Source organism: Gopherus flavomarginatus, chromosome 2 (assembly GCF_025201925.1).
Source record: "Gopherus flavomarginatus isolate rGopFla2 chromosome 2, rGopFla2.mat.asm, whole genome shotgun sequence".
NCBI classification, from domain to species: Eukaryota; Metazoa; Chordata; order Testudines; family Testudinidae; genus Gopherus; species Gopherus flavomarginatus.
The window spans coordinates 105842337-105856806 of record NC_066618.1 but is presented as its reverse complement, the minus strand read 5'-3'; the positions used below and the strand labels follow the sequence as shown (position 1 = coordinate 105856806).

General features: G+C 44.1%; 1 protein-coding gene across 1 annotated transcript in view; it reads right to left on the bottom strand.

Annotated features, from left to right (window-relative positions):
- ABCA13 (ATP binding cassette subfamily A member 13) overlaps nucleotides 1-14470 on the bottom strand; it is a 294970-nt gene that overhangs the window by 137201 nt on the left and 143299 nt on the right. Inside the window, exon 42 of the mRNA XM_050937636.1 lies at nucleotides 11058-11163. Within this exon, the coding sequence (XP_050793593.1) occupies nucleotides 11058-11163 (106 nt within the window). The remainder of the gene's footprint in view (nucleotides 1-11057; nucleotides 11164-14470) is intronic.

Below are 14470 nucleotides of genomic sequence, written 5' to 3'. Positions count from 1 at the left end.
GCCTGGAAGGCCTGGCAAGCAAGGCGCACAGCCCTTAGCTTCCTGATGTTGATATGGAGGGAGAGCTCATCCTGTGACCACAGACCATGTGTCTGGAGGTCACTCAGATGCACCTCCCCATCCCATAGCCAACGCGTCCATAATCGGGGACAAGGAAGGTTGGGTGTTGTGGAAGGGGACTCCTCCACACACTGCTTGAGGGTCGAGCCACCAGTGAATAGACATGAAGACCTATTCCAGCACCTTGACCACTGAATTCAAGCTGTTGCACCCTGGGCAGCAGGCTGAGGCAAGCCACATCTGCAGTGGTCTGAGCTGGAGCCTGGCATGCTGGGTCACATAAGTGCAAAAAGCCATGTGGCCAAGGAGACTCAGGCATTCCCTTGCTGTTGAGGTTAGGAATTGCTGGAGGCTTTGAATGATGTCTGTGATGGCTTGGAATTGGGACTCCGGTAGAAGGACCTGCACCTGGACTGAGTCTAACACTGCCCCAATGAATTCAATTATCTGGGTCGGTTCCAGGGTTGACTTCCCCAAGTTGAGGAGGAGACCCAGCTGCTCGAATGTGCACCTGACCAAGTGGAGTTGGGACTGCACCTGTGCCCTGGTGCGGCCCCTGAGCAGCCAGTCACTGAGGCAGGGGCACACCTGTACCTGCTGACAATGGAAGAAAGCAGCTACAACCAACATGCACTTGGTGAACACTCGGGGGGCTGCTGAGAGGCCAAATGGTAGGGCAGTGAATTGGTAATGTTCATGGTTGACCATGAAGTGCAGGAAGTGCCTGTGCGCTGGACTAATCACTATGTGGAAGTATGCATCCTTCATGTTGGGGGCAACATGTCTCCCGGATCTAGGGAGGGGATAATACTGCCTAGAGAGACCATACACAACTTCAACTTTACCATGGATTTGTTCAGTCCATGTGGGTCTAGGGTGGGTCTGAGATCCTCTTTGGCCTTGAGCATTAAGAAGTATTGGCAGTAGAATCCCTTGCCCCTTAGCTCCTGAGGAACCTCCACCACCGCTCCTATGGTGAGGAGCGCTTGCACCTCCTGTATACAGAGTTGCTAGTAAGAAGGGTCCCTGAAGAGTGACAGGGAAGAGGGGTGGGAGAGAGGGTAGGAGCAGAACTGGAAAGAGTATACCGCTTCCACCATGTGGAGGACCCAACGGTCTGAGGTTATTTGGGACCATGCACAATAGAAGTGGGACAAATTATTCAAAAACAGCGGAGAAGGCTCCGAGGATGGTTCTGGTGTGCCGTCCTTGGGCATCCCTTCAAAAGGTCTGCTTGGAACCTGACAATGGTTTGGTCGGGCCCTGGCCTTGTCTGGAAGGGGGATTAGAAGGCTTCCTTCTGCCGTTGATGCCCCTTCATCTGTTAAAGTCCTGCCTCCGCCGAGGAGGGCAGAAGTGCTGCTGCAGTTGTTGAGGCCTGAAGTGTTTCCTTTGGGTTGCCAGGGTATGCATATCCAAGGAATTCATAGTAGCCCTTGAGTCTTTTAGACTATGCAGCTGAGAGTCAGTCTGCTCCACAAACAGGCCTGCCCCATCAAAGACAGATCCTGCGCTGTCTGCTGAACCTTGGACAGTAGGCCCGAGGCTTGCCACCATGAGGTTGTCTCATGGCAATACCTGAGGACAAAGTGCGCACCTCCAAGTCCATAGCATCCAGTGAGGCCTGTAAAGAGGTCCATGCCACCGCCTTGCCCTCCTCTACTATGGCTCCAAACTCCTCCCTGGACTCAGTTGACACAAGCTTCTTGAACTTGAACATCAAGTTCCAGGAGTTGAAGTTATATCAGCTCAGAATTGCCTGCTGGTTGGCAATCCTGAGCTGAAGCCCCCCCGTAGAGTACACTTTAAAGCCAAACAAGTCCAGGCACTTGGACTCCTTGCACATGAGCACTGGGGCCTGCTGTCCCTGCCTCTCTTTCTCATTTCTCACCAATGAACAGTGCTGCAGGTTCGTAAAGAGGTATTCGTACCCCTTTGAGGGCACAAAGTACTTCCCCTCAACGCCCTTGGCTGTGGAAGTGATGGAGGCCGGAGTTTACCAGATAGTCTTGGCATTGGCCTGTATAGTTTTCATGAGGGGCAGACCTACCCTTGAAGGACCTTCTGAGGCTAGAATATCTACCACTGGGTCCTCTGACTCCACAACCTCCTCGGCCTGCAGACCCACGTTACATGCTACCTTGAGCAGAAGGTCCTGGTTGGCGCAGCTGTCTATAGGAGGTGGTCCGGAGATGAAAGTGCCTGTGACGACCTCATCTGGGGAGGAGGATGAAGAGGCCAATGGGGGAACCAGGTCCTCTCATCCCTCCTGCTCATCAGGAGTGTCACAACCTGCTTCACTGGTAACCCCCGACTCAGAAACCGGAGTTGGAGTCGGTTCCAAGGAAGGCAGAGGCATGGCACCTCCTCAACACTTCTAGGGGTGGGCCAACTGCCTAAGGCCTTTGGCATCCTCAGTTCAGAGATGGCCGATCAGGAGCCTTTAGACTGAGCATCCTGTGCCCACGGGGTCCAGAATGGCCACTATGCTGTTCCCTGCCATGGCCTTGTCCCCACCTCAGAGCATTCACAGCCTGACTGGTGCTGGTCCTGCTCTGAGTACCTAGATCCTGAGTCTGAGTCTGAGGACCAGGATCGGGATCATGAGGGCCATGGCAATGCTGAGCAGAGATGAGCCAGTGAGTGGTGCCGTGAGGCTGGGGAGCAGTGCTACGATCTAGAGCGGTACCATGACCTGAATCTATGCAGGGTTGTCCAGGACATGCTCCGTAAAGGGGACCGATGTGTGGATCGGCAGCACAATTGAGAGAGCTGGCATGACCTGGAGCAGTGCCGCAAGTCTGACCGGTGCTAGGACTCAATCAGTGGTGCCGACAGCCAGATTATCACTGGTTTGCCTTGAGACAGTGCCATGCACTGTGGTACTGGAAGCTTGGTGCGAATTGTAGGCGACCTTGGCGCCGTCATAGCAATGAGGTCCCTCGCAGCTGCAAAGGTGTCTGGAGTGGATGATAGCTCTACCTCCTTGATGGTGTGGGCCGGGGAGTCCAACGGCACCGGAGTCGATAGTCCCCCTTGTCGGACCAAAGTCAATGGTGCAGCCTCCGCGGGCTTCGGCAATGGTTGCTCCTCATGAGGACATGCCCCATTAGCCAGCTCCAGAGGGATGGGCCTCTGGGATGGAGAGCCACTCCTCCTTTGTGTCCAGTGCCGCTTCTGAGCCAGAGAGTGGGAGCAGTGCTGGGTCAATCCTGCCGGTTTCAGTGCCACAGGTCTCTGCTAGAGTCTGTCCACCATGCCACTTCCACCACTGCCACTACCGAAGAACTCAGTGTTGGGTCTTGCTGCACCAAAGGAGGCTAAAGTCTAAGAGCCGCTTCCATAAGGAGCTGCTTAAGGTGAAAGTCTTGCTCCTTTTTGGTTCTAGGGTGAAACCGTTTGCAAATCCTGCACCTATCAGCTTGGTGAGCCTCCCCCAGACACTTCTGACAAGCATCATGGGGGTTGCCTGTTGGCATGGGCTCGGAGTAGGACTTTCAGGGCTTGAACCCCTGGGATTTGGGTATGAACGCCCTCTCAAGAAAAAGTGGTCAGGATGAACCCCCCAGTCCAACTGCTACAAACTACTACTAAAATAAAATACAAGAAATTAAATAAAAGGTATAAGAACAATGAGAAACAAGAGCTAGGAAAATGTGGAGAACTTGCTGAGTAAGATGCCACAGTTGCAACAATCATCACAGGCAGCAAGAAGGAACTGAGGAGGCACCGGTCGGCAGGGTCATATATTGAGCGCCATGAAGGTGCCACTCCAGGGGGCTCCACAGCCGACCCGACGGGTGCTGCTAGGGGAAAAACTTTCTGACAACTATGTATGCGGCGCACACACACCTAATTGGAATCAATATGAGCAATGACTCGAAGAAGAACTTATAATTTACATGAAGAGTAAATACAGAGCCTTTGATAGTGACATTTTACAATGTTCATGTAAAATACTGTAAACTGTTTACCAAGAACTGCCTTGATTTCCAAACATCATTCTATTTCACAGTACATTAGGCTTTATTACACCTTTTTTCCCCTTCACCATATTTTCATTTTCTTCAATAAAGTAAACTAAATTTAAAATATGGAACAATCATTTTTTTCTCTAAACTGATGGATATCTCTCAAAGATTTTGAGCAGTCATGTCAATCTCTGAGTCATATACAGTAAGATTGTATATTTGCTCATCATTACTCAAGGAAACACAGGGAATATTTAACCCAAGAAAAAGACAACAAAATGAAATTCATTGAGTCGGGGAAGGAGCATCTCAAAAGATGACAATTTTTGGCTGTTGAGACTCAGCTTTAAGATTAAACACACACTAAAATGAGTATCTGGTGCTTTGTTTCACTGACCAAAACTTCCAAAAACTAACTGAATTATGGTGGAAAAATTCACCACAAATAGGAAAGCTTAATGTGCTGATTTTGGAAAATTCACATTAATGAACGAGAAAATGAAGATCTAAACCAAAGAAGGAATACCAAGAAGCAGGGGATCAGATAGGTGATGAGGGCAAAATAGATAATGTTATTGAGCAGGTACCATAAAAAACAATCACCAGTTTTACCTCTACAATCTATCATTTTTGCCCCTGGATTTTCACCTCACTCTTTCAGTACACTGAGGTAAGGGGATAACCTCAACCTGTACATATGCCTAGTTGGGCCTGTCCTGTAGCCATCTCACTCTTTCAATCTATTTCCTCACTTCCCCAGGTGGGTATTGTAGTTTTAAGAAAGCTTGGTAGAGACCTTGTAGGTGGTTGTCTCTGTCTGAAGAATTGGAGCAAATGCAGTTGTATCTTAGGGCTTGGCTGTAGACAATGGAGGCATGCAGGTAAGTATAAGGGTCAGTAGGTTTCCGGTATAGGGTGGTGTTTATGTGACCATCACTTATTTGCACTGTAGCGTCCAGGAAGTGGATCTCTTGTGTGGATTGGTCCAGGTTGAGGATGACGGTGTAGCAAGCTATTTGGACACATGGAGGTGGTTCTTGTTGTGGTCATTAGTCTGAGGAGGCCAACAAAGCTTCCGGCTTATTTCCAGGATGATTCCATGCTAGGATGGAGGCAGCATCATTAGTGCTTGGCGTGGGTCATCCCTGAAGGACATATAGAGCTGCTCATTATAGAAGTTTATATTACCTTTTTAAACCTAAGACTGTAAATGATTTTTGTGTGTTTCCTGTTTGAACCTTTTAAATAACCTTTTATTTTTCCTAGTTAATAAACCTTTAGTTAGTTTATTACAGGATTGGCTATAAGTGTTGTCTTGGTTTGAGATCTGAGAACATCTGACCTGGGATAAGTGACTGGTCCTTTGGGACTGGAAATAACCTGAATACTATTGTGCGTTTTGGTGTAAGGGACCATATATCACTAAGTCCAGCTTGCCTGGATAGCAAGTTAGACTCGAATGCTCAAGGGGAATGTTTATGACACCATGGTGAGACTATCATAGTGTTTTAAGAGTCCACACTTGTTACTGGGTTGGTGAAGTCTAACTATAGAACACTCAGTCGGATTGGGGTTTCTGTCCTGCTTTTTGACAGTCTGCCCTGAGGCTGGCACTCACAATCATGAGCCATTCCAGACAGTATGACATGGCCACCCAATTAACAAAGTCATATTTGGAAAGCAATGCCTACTGGTTCATGATGTGCATCTGCAGGGAAGAAAAGGTATAAATATTTTCTCCCATAAAGTCCAACCTCTTGGACTCTTTGTCTTTACAGGTGGACATATACCTGCCTTGCCATGTCCTGTCATTTGCTGCAGTTACCAACCAAGAGTTAGGGGACAAGTGGGTACAGAAACCCTCAAAACCCTGAATGAAGTGCCCCTTCTTTGAATGCTTTACCATAAGAGACAATGAAGCTGGAGTATTCCAGAGGTCCTTTGCAGGCTCCAAGAAAGCCTCATTTATTGGGATGGCTCTTCTCCCCAGAGCTGATAATTGGAGAATATCTAGCAGTTTGTGTGTATTCTCCGGCAGGAATTCTGCCTGGACGCTCAAGGTAGTGGCAATTCACCTTAGGAAGTCCTGATACGCTTTAAAGTCCTCAGGCATGAAGAAGAAGATTCCAGCACAGTAGTCATCCAGAGAGGACGAAAAGGTGCTTTGCTTGGCTATGCCGACAATGGTCCTGTCCTTGCACCACAGGATCTGATCAGAATAACCCTAGCAGTCGAGAGTGACCAGGCACAGCAGTCACTATGAGATGGGGTGGTCTGGGAGCAGAAGCCACCATCAAGACTTTCATCCTGGAGCAGATCAAAGAGTGTGACCCCGAGGACTGAAGAGTGTCTCAAGGAGGCCACTGGGCACCAGAGTAATGACATTGGTGGCCAGCATGCCCTGGCCAAGAGTCTCCGTCCCGACTGCAGGACAGATGGTGATCTCGGTGCCAATGGTGATCCGGGGAAGATCTCAAGAGCCTATTGGGTGACGATGAAGGTGAGATGACTCTGAACTGGATATTCAGGAGTCCCTGAGGTTCTCTGGTGATAATAGGGGAACTAGCCCCAATGGGGAAAAGAGTCAGAGTTGTCTGAAGCCCAACATGGGGGCAGCATTGGTCCCAAAGAGGAATGGGGGATCAGCACAGGCAATAGCAAATGAGATACACTCTCATCCAGTACCAGGAGAGGTACTATTATCAAAGCTAAGGGTGGTTCCAAACTCTGTGAAGGGATCTGCCACACCATGCCAACACAAATTCTTTTTTCCAGTAAGATTTTGAGACATAGTATTGAAAGATTTATTAAAATCCATCATCCATCTTTTTAAACAAAACTCTCCAGGGAACAGAATGCAGAGTTCCACTTAAAAACCAGTGGCACAACATGTCCCCAAATATATTACATCTACTGCCCTCCCACCATCCACTATTTCTGGAATTCTATCAAATGTAGAAATTGCCAATAGGGATTCAAAAATGTTAAGGCCACAAAATCATTTAGCCTGAACTCATATCACAGGCCAATATATTTAACTGAGGTACGCTTATATTGAGCCCAATAACTTACATTTAGCTAATGTAAATTTCCCACAAAGACATCTAGTACTGATATGAAGACTTCAAGAGAGGGAGGATCAACCAGTTCCCTTGATGGTTTGCTCCAGTGGTTAATAACACTCACCGTTAAAAACACACACCCTATTCCCAATTTAATTTCCAGTCATTGGTTCTTGTTATGCATTTCTCTGCTAGATTAATGAGACCCTGAGTATCCTATATTTGCGTCTGAGTAGAATTACTTACCCACTGAAATTTACATCACCTCATTTTTTGATAAGCTAAGCGGATTCAGCTATTTACAATGCTCAGGGCAAGGCATTTTCTCCAGCCACCAATCATTCCTTGGAATCATTTCTGCACCTTCTCCAATTTTTCAACATTATTTTTAAAATGTGGATGCCAAAACTTAATACAGTATTCCAGTCTTGGTCTCCTCAGTTCTCTATACATAAGCAAAATCATCTCCATACTCCTAACTCACTACCCCCCTATTTACAAGTCCAAGGATCATATTAGCCTGTTTTGTGATGACATCACAATGGGAGCTCATGTTCCGTTACTGGTCTACAAGAACCTTTTTCAAAGTCACTGCTTTCTAGGAAACTATCTCTCATTCCGTAGGTTTGATCTGTGTTCCAAAACATAGAACTTTGCATTTAGCTATATTAAAAACACATCTTGTGTGAATGAGCCCAGTTTACCAAGCAATCCAGATCATACTGTGGATGCCTGTCCTCATCATTATTTACCATTCTAACAACCTTTTTCTCATCTGCAATTTTATCAGGAGTGATTTTTTATTTACTCCCAGATCATTGATGACTGTATTGAATACTGTTGGGCCCAGCATTGGTCCCTGTGGATCCTCACTACAAACATTCACATTTAATGACGATTCCCGTTAATGACTATTTTTGAGATCTGTCAATTAGCCAGTTCTTAGTGCATTTAACATGTTCCTTATTGATACAGTATAGTGCTAGTTTTTTTAATTAGAGTCAGAGCAGTGGTCCATCTAGTCCAGTATCTGCTTCTAACAGTGGCTAATATCTGCTGCTTCAGAGAAAGGTAGAAGAAAGCCTAAAGTAGCAGTGATGGCATAATCTCTCCTCAGGGAAAGTTTCCTTGTGGCCCCAATGGTAGGAGATCGGCTTGTACCCAGAAGCATGAGGATTATCCATTCAATTTTTTAAAAAAACATTCACTATTATAAACATGGATTTCTTGTTATCGGAATAAATACCTGCTTCTTTTTCAATGCTGCAAAGCTTTTGTCTTCAGTGATCTATTGCCGCACGGAGTATCACAGGTTAATCATATGTTGTGTGGAATAGTATGTCCTTTTATTAGTTTTACATTTTCCACCTTTCAGTTTCATTGAACATAACTTTGATACATCAGCCCCTGATTGTACTTTATCTTTATATTCAGAAAAGATTAGATCCAGGGTAAGTACCTTGCCAACAACCCCTGTAGTGAAAAGTGATGCAGATTATTCATTTAGCTCCTCTGCAAAATATTCACATTCCTTAATTGCTTCTTTCCTCCCTCGTGGTCCAGTTTCATAAGTAAATGTCACAGACAACTGTATAGGCATTCCATGATGTTCAAAATTCTATCTACTCTTCCCAGAAAGAGAAGAACTATATAATAATCTAATCTTTATTGCAAATAAATTAAAGGGGACCAGCAGAGCTTCTGCAAAGTAATAAATATTAGCAATTGGAAATGACAAGTAAATGTGTATAGACTCCAAAATTACAAATACATTAAAAGCGTTAAAAAAAACACTAGGTAGACAAGTTGTAACTTTGATTTCATGTTGATGTTTATGGTTCTAACCCCAATTCAGCAGTCCATCCCTCTTCATCAGTGCACTTAAGCATGCGCTTAGCTTTAGGCATGTGATTACGTCCCTTTGCCTTCAATGGGGCACAAGCACATGGTTAAAGTTAAGTGCATCTTTAAGGACTTCGCTGAATTGAGGTCCTGTGTGTTTCTTGCAACTGCTCATTGGCCAAATCCTGTCATTCTGGGATCTTAATGTTCTGGTTTTTTGCCTTTCTTTTTTTATAAATGTTTTGCAGTACCTGTTCCAACATCAGCACTGTTTCACCCACCCACTCACCGACCCACACACACACTCTACATGCTCTCACATGGCCAGACTCTGATACCCTTATACGCACTGAGTAACACCCATCAGAACGTGTCCCAGAATGATTTGACCTTCTCTCCTTGAAGAACAAAATAGTTTTTTAGGAAAGACAGATCAAATTAGGACCAAATGTCAGCCTGCAGTCCAAATCAAATCATGTGGCTTTATTATGAACCTGAATTGGACAAATGGATCAATTCCAATAAAAGAGCTTTAATCTGTGGAAAACACTCTGAAGTGCAACAACATGGGAAGGTACCTTCAGCTTCAACAACTGCTTCAGGACATTCAAGACCACAGGTGACTATTGCTAGGCATCAGGAGAGGAATAGGTAGCCCCACTAGACAGATTTGACCCTTACAGATTCATGCTAACCCTAAAGCTACTGGCATGGACCCTAACATATCCAACTTCCTCAGACTGGTGTGGCCATATAGGATAGATAATTCCAATACGGGTAGACCAATTGCAGGAGTCCAAGAGATTGACTCCAGTGATGTTCTCCAGCACGCATCATCACAACAGCTCTCTAACCCAAATTCTCTTCGGTGGTATTTTTCTTAATAATCTAGCCATTTGCTTTTGGGCCTTTCTAAAATCAATTGAACTGCTCTGAGAAAGAAAAAGTTTGCGACTATCTTTGATTCTGCTTTCAGAGACAAAAGTATACGGGTCAAGCTATTGCCTATGGAGTATTCTGGTTAACTAACAGAGATGAATAGCTTTCATGAGCAATTTCCCAAGCCCTTATGCCTACACTTCACAACTGTGCTTAATGATGAATGACAGTCATCAGCCTTGAATGAAAATTTCTCCTCCATCTTCCTTCCCATAGAAATGACATTATCACCATATTTTCTTACTATAATTTATCGGCCACAGAAATATGGAATTAATTACCAATTCTTTAATTATATGCCAAATACCAAATGAAGACACATCCTGGAAGGTTAGCTGGTCATTATAGCTTAAGTTATTAGATACAATATAATTCAAATATTGATCACCATAGAAACTGCAATTCTTAGACCCTAATGAAAATGCAACATAGAGAGGACAAACAAATCTAACAGCACTGTGCTATCTAATTGGAGTCTTCCAGTAATACAGAATTGTATGTCAGATATAAAATAAAGGGCTACCCTGAACTGTACCTTTTAATTGAGCAACTGTTTTCATGTCTCATGGAGTTTTTGTTGTTGTTCTCATTTTATTTTATTTTTTTCAGAGGAACTCTCGTGACATCCATTCCCCATACACATCACCACCACCATATGTATATGACAAGAAAAGTAGTAGGCAGGACTAGTTAATTAACTAATGTACAAGTCACCACAGGGTATCGAGAGAGATTTTGAAAAGCACTCAATGTCCCATTGAAATCAATATAAAACGCCCACAGATTTCAATGGGAGTGGAGCTAAGCCAGCACTGAACCATTTGAAAATCCCAACCCACAGTTGCCTGTACTTGGTGAATGATGGTGTCAATCAGGCAACAGTTCTCTTTGGCACAGGTGCTATGTCATAGTGACAGCCTTGACTGAAGTTTATTGTGACAGAGAACACAGAGCTTGGCTCAAAATGCCCTTAGTCAGAGTGAGCAGCATGAAGTGTATCATCTGAGGAGGACTGTTTGGTTACTTCACATGCATGGGAAAGTGCACTATCAGAGCACGGTGGGGACACATGGCAACATTCCCACACACTGCCTAACCTAGGGAAGTTCTAGTCTGTTTAGCTGCAAGTCTCTTACTTGTATGAATGCAGCTGCTTTCAAGGAAAACTTAATTTTCTACTTACAGTTTTGGTAGGTTGATTCATGGCTGTTAATGTGGGGGAGCCCCAACTCCTCTGCCAGGGGAACTTGTGGCATTTGCTCTGTGTCCTGCAACAGCTTCAAAAATACCTTTGTGAAATAGAAAGAGAAATGAGACCTATTTCCCATAACTGGCTTTCACCTTTCATCACCTAGGGCGTCAGACCAGGATGCACTACCCCATTCCACTCTGCTGGAACATTCCTATAAATTACTGATCCAGTGTAATTACTTTGGGCAAGATCTTTCCCTCCAGTGGAAAGGAGCAAATATTCCATGGATTCAGAACTACCTATATGGAGAGCTGCTGACCCCTGCACACTGCTCTTTGGTCCTCTCTGCCCTCTAATTGCATGGCTGTTTCAACAACTCTGCTGTCATTGGCTGAGTCTCCCACGTGCAGAGTCGTAGAATGCATGAAGTCCAGAGTTAATGCACACTAGAAGCAGCACTAACTCCCCATTGGTATTCCAAACTGAACTCCGTGGGCTCAGCAGGAGAGAATGCCACAGACAGTAGCCAGTTCCCCCCCCTATGTCCTTACACTCCAGGACCAACCCACAAAATTCTACAGAGTGCTGAAGCCTTGGAACTCTAGCAAAAGAGCTTCCACAGGGCTATGGGAAGTGGCTGGGCAAACTCCCCAACTCCACCCTCCCCCGACTAGACTCATGGAAGTGGGAGGGATGATTTAACCCTTTGAGAGCAGGGAATTCTGCTGAAATAAAGTTAAAATAATGTACATTTTGTGGCAAAATCCGTTGCCATCTACACACAAACACCATGAATGATTAATCAGATTTTAAAAAAAGATCGGAGAGTCTTGTTTGAGGGATATTAGCGTATTTTAATAAAAGTGACAGGCAATTTCCATCAGTGCATCTGAAGCATAGAAGCCTCTACAGAAGAGCTGGAGAGAAGCTAATGGAAGTTCTTTTTATTTTTAAATAACAGTAATATTTTTCATGGGTTTAATAACCTAAAAGTATGTCTGCACTACAGTTAGCACCTGTGGCTGGTCTTTGGGGCTCAGGTTGCAGGGCTGTTTAATTGCAGTGTAGACTTCCAGTCTTGGAGTAGAGCCCAGGCTCTAGGATCCTGTGAGATGGGAGTTTTACACTGCAATTAAATAGCCCCACAGCCCAAGTCAGCTGGTTCAGGCCAGCTGTGGGTGTTTAATTTTGGTGCAGACATACTAAGAGGCATATGTAAATATTACACACACTGTGTTCATTAGATTTGCCTGAGACCTACTATATAGGGCTTGATCCTGCTTCTACACTTTAAGACCACTGAAGTCAACAGGAATTTCAGAGTTAGAATACTGGGGGTTATAAGTGCTAGAATACCATAGTAGATTATTAGTAGTGACTTAAGAAGTGTTAAGGCACTCACTCACATCTCACTGTAAGCCTGATAAATAAATAAAAACTCAAAAACTTCCTTACAAGTACATGTTCCCTCTGTAAATTCACGTTTTCTCCCTAGGCCATAAATATTTTTGTTTGGTGGGGGTGGGAGGGAAGGGAGAAGAGAAGGCACAGGAGGTCTGGTGGAGGATTTTAGATGAACTCGAAAAGAAATCTAAGTATATCCACTGCTGGGGTAAGCAGGCCCACTTTCAACTTTGTCAACAGTGAATTTGGCCCAAGATATACTTGAGATAGGAGACGTGGAAAAATTAGCTCTTTTCTGAAGTATTTTTCCCTCCAGAGCCATCTGTAACAACCCAGCATGGCCTAGAAACTCCGAATTTGTGTCTAGAAATTTCAGATTTTGCTTCCAGTGCAAGCTCCCACATCAATTCAGCAGAGCATATGCCTCTCATGAGCACCTTTAAACAGAGCTCTCACTAAAATTGTAAGCAACTTTGACTCTATCTTGCTGAAACCTCCTGTTTGGGAGTGCACATCAAATCCAGATTATAACAATGTTAAAAAACTTTCATGGTCATATTTAATTGCTCCCACAAAGGAATCCAATATTGGCTATAACAAAAGCACATAGTAGCTTCAATGGATAATAAAAGCCAATCAAGTTGAAATACATTAGCTTTGAGAAAAGGCAGTTTCTTGCTCCACTGAGGTCTGCTAGCTACAAGGATTATGTTTTGTTTAGTCAATATAATTGCTGTTTAATAGCGATGACGGACTGCCTAGCTACAAGGCAACTTTAAATGAACTGTTTTGGCCAATAGTTCAAGAACAGAGGAAGTTAAGTGTTTCACACTGTTTCTGTATGACAGCCTAGAGGGGGACACCGACTGTCCAAACTCATATCTTGATTGGCTCCTGTGGGACGGTTTGATGATGTCACCAATTTCCAAGACTGCAAAGCCAGAAACTCATAACTAAAAACCAAAGCAAATACCTCTCTCTAATTAAGTACTTCAGTCACCCACCAAGGTATCTGAACACGTCACAAGCATTAATGAATTTTATCTTCAACATCCCTGAGAGTCAGGAGCATATCACTGTCCCTACTGTACAGATGGAAACTAAACCACATAGACTGTAATTTGTCCAATGTCCCAAGGAAAGTCTGTGACAGAACTGAAATACTACTGCCAGTCCTAGCATCATCTCTGAAGTAGGAGGGGAGATTTCAGGAAGGAGGTGCATGGACCCCTGTGCCATCCCAGTGCAGATCTGTGCCTTTAGGTGATGGGAGAAAGAGAAGCTCCCTTAATGAGGAGATGAGAGAAGAAAATAGAAGCAGATGGTGGAGGATGAGGGAGAGAGTGAAGAGAATGACAAAAAGTTGTAGACTGTCCTTGCAACCAAAGTATCAAGCTACTATTTCAGCAGCATTTTAGAGTCTTTCAGTCCCACTTAACCTAATTTCCACTGTAAAAACAAAACCGCTATGTCCTGGATATACTCATTTAATTTTTGTATTATAAAATGGCTGCTGGTCAAGAACCTGTTGATGAAAGGGCAGCAAAGATCCTGGGAGATAACATGATGGAAACAGAGTCAATATAGTCCAGGAAATATAGAACAACAACAGAAGAGAAAGTAGAAAAAACAATCAATACATATAGCCAAAATAGTAGGGAAACAGTGCTTAAAGGTTAATCACGTTTTCCCTACTATAATCTGTTGTTCTTGTACTAGGAACCACTGAAGTTCCCACAAACATATGAGTGAGTTGGGAAAAAGGTTACATATTTTGCTTGTTTACCTTTAAAAAAATACAGTTAGCCCTCAATCAAAACTCCAGATCTGAAAATCTTCATCTTTAATGATATTCAGATCCAGATTTGGGAATGTTTGAATCCTGTATGGCTCTCTATATCTGTATTTTTTAATGATACCTGGGAAGTATCAGGTCACATATTCATGTGACAGTTCTGATTTTTTAAGTACTTTAATATCATCAAAATCTTTACTCCTAC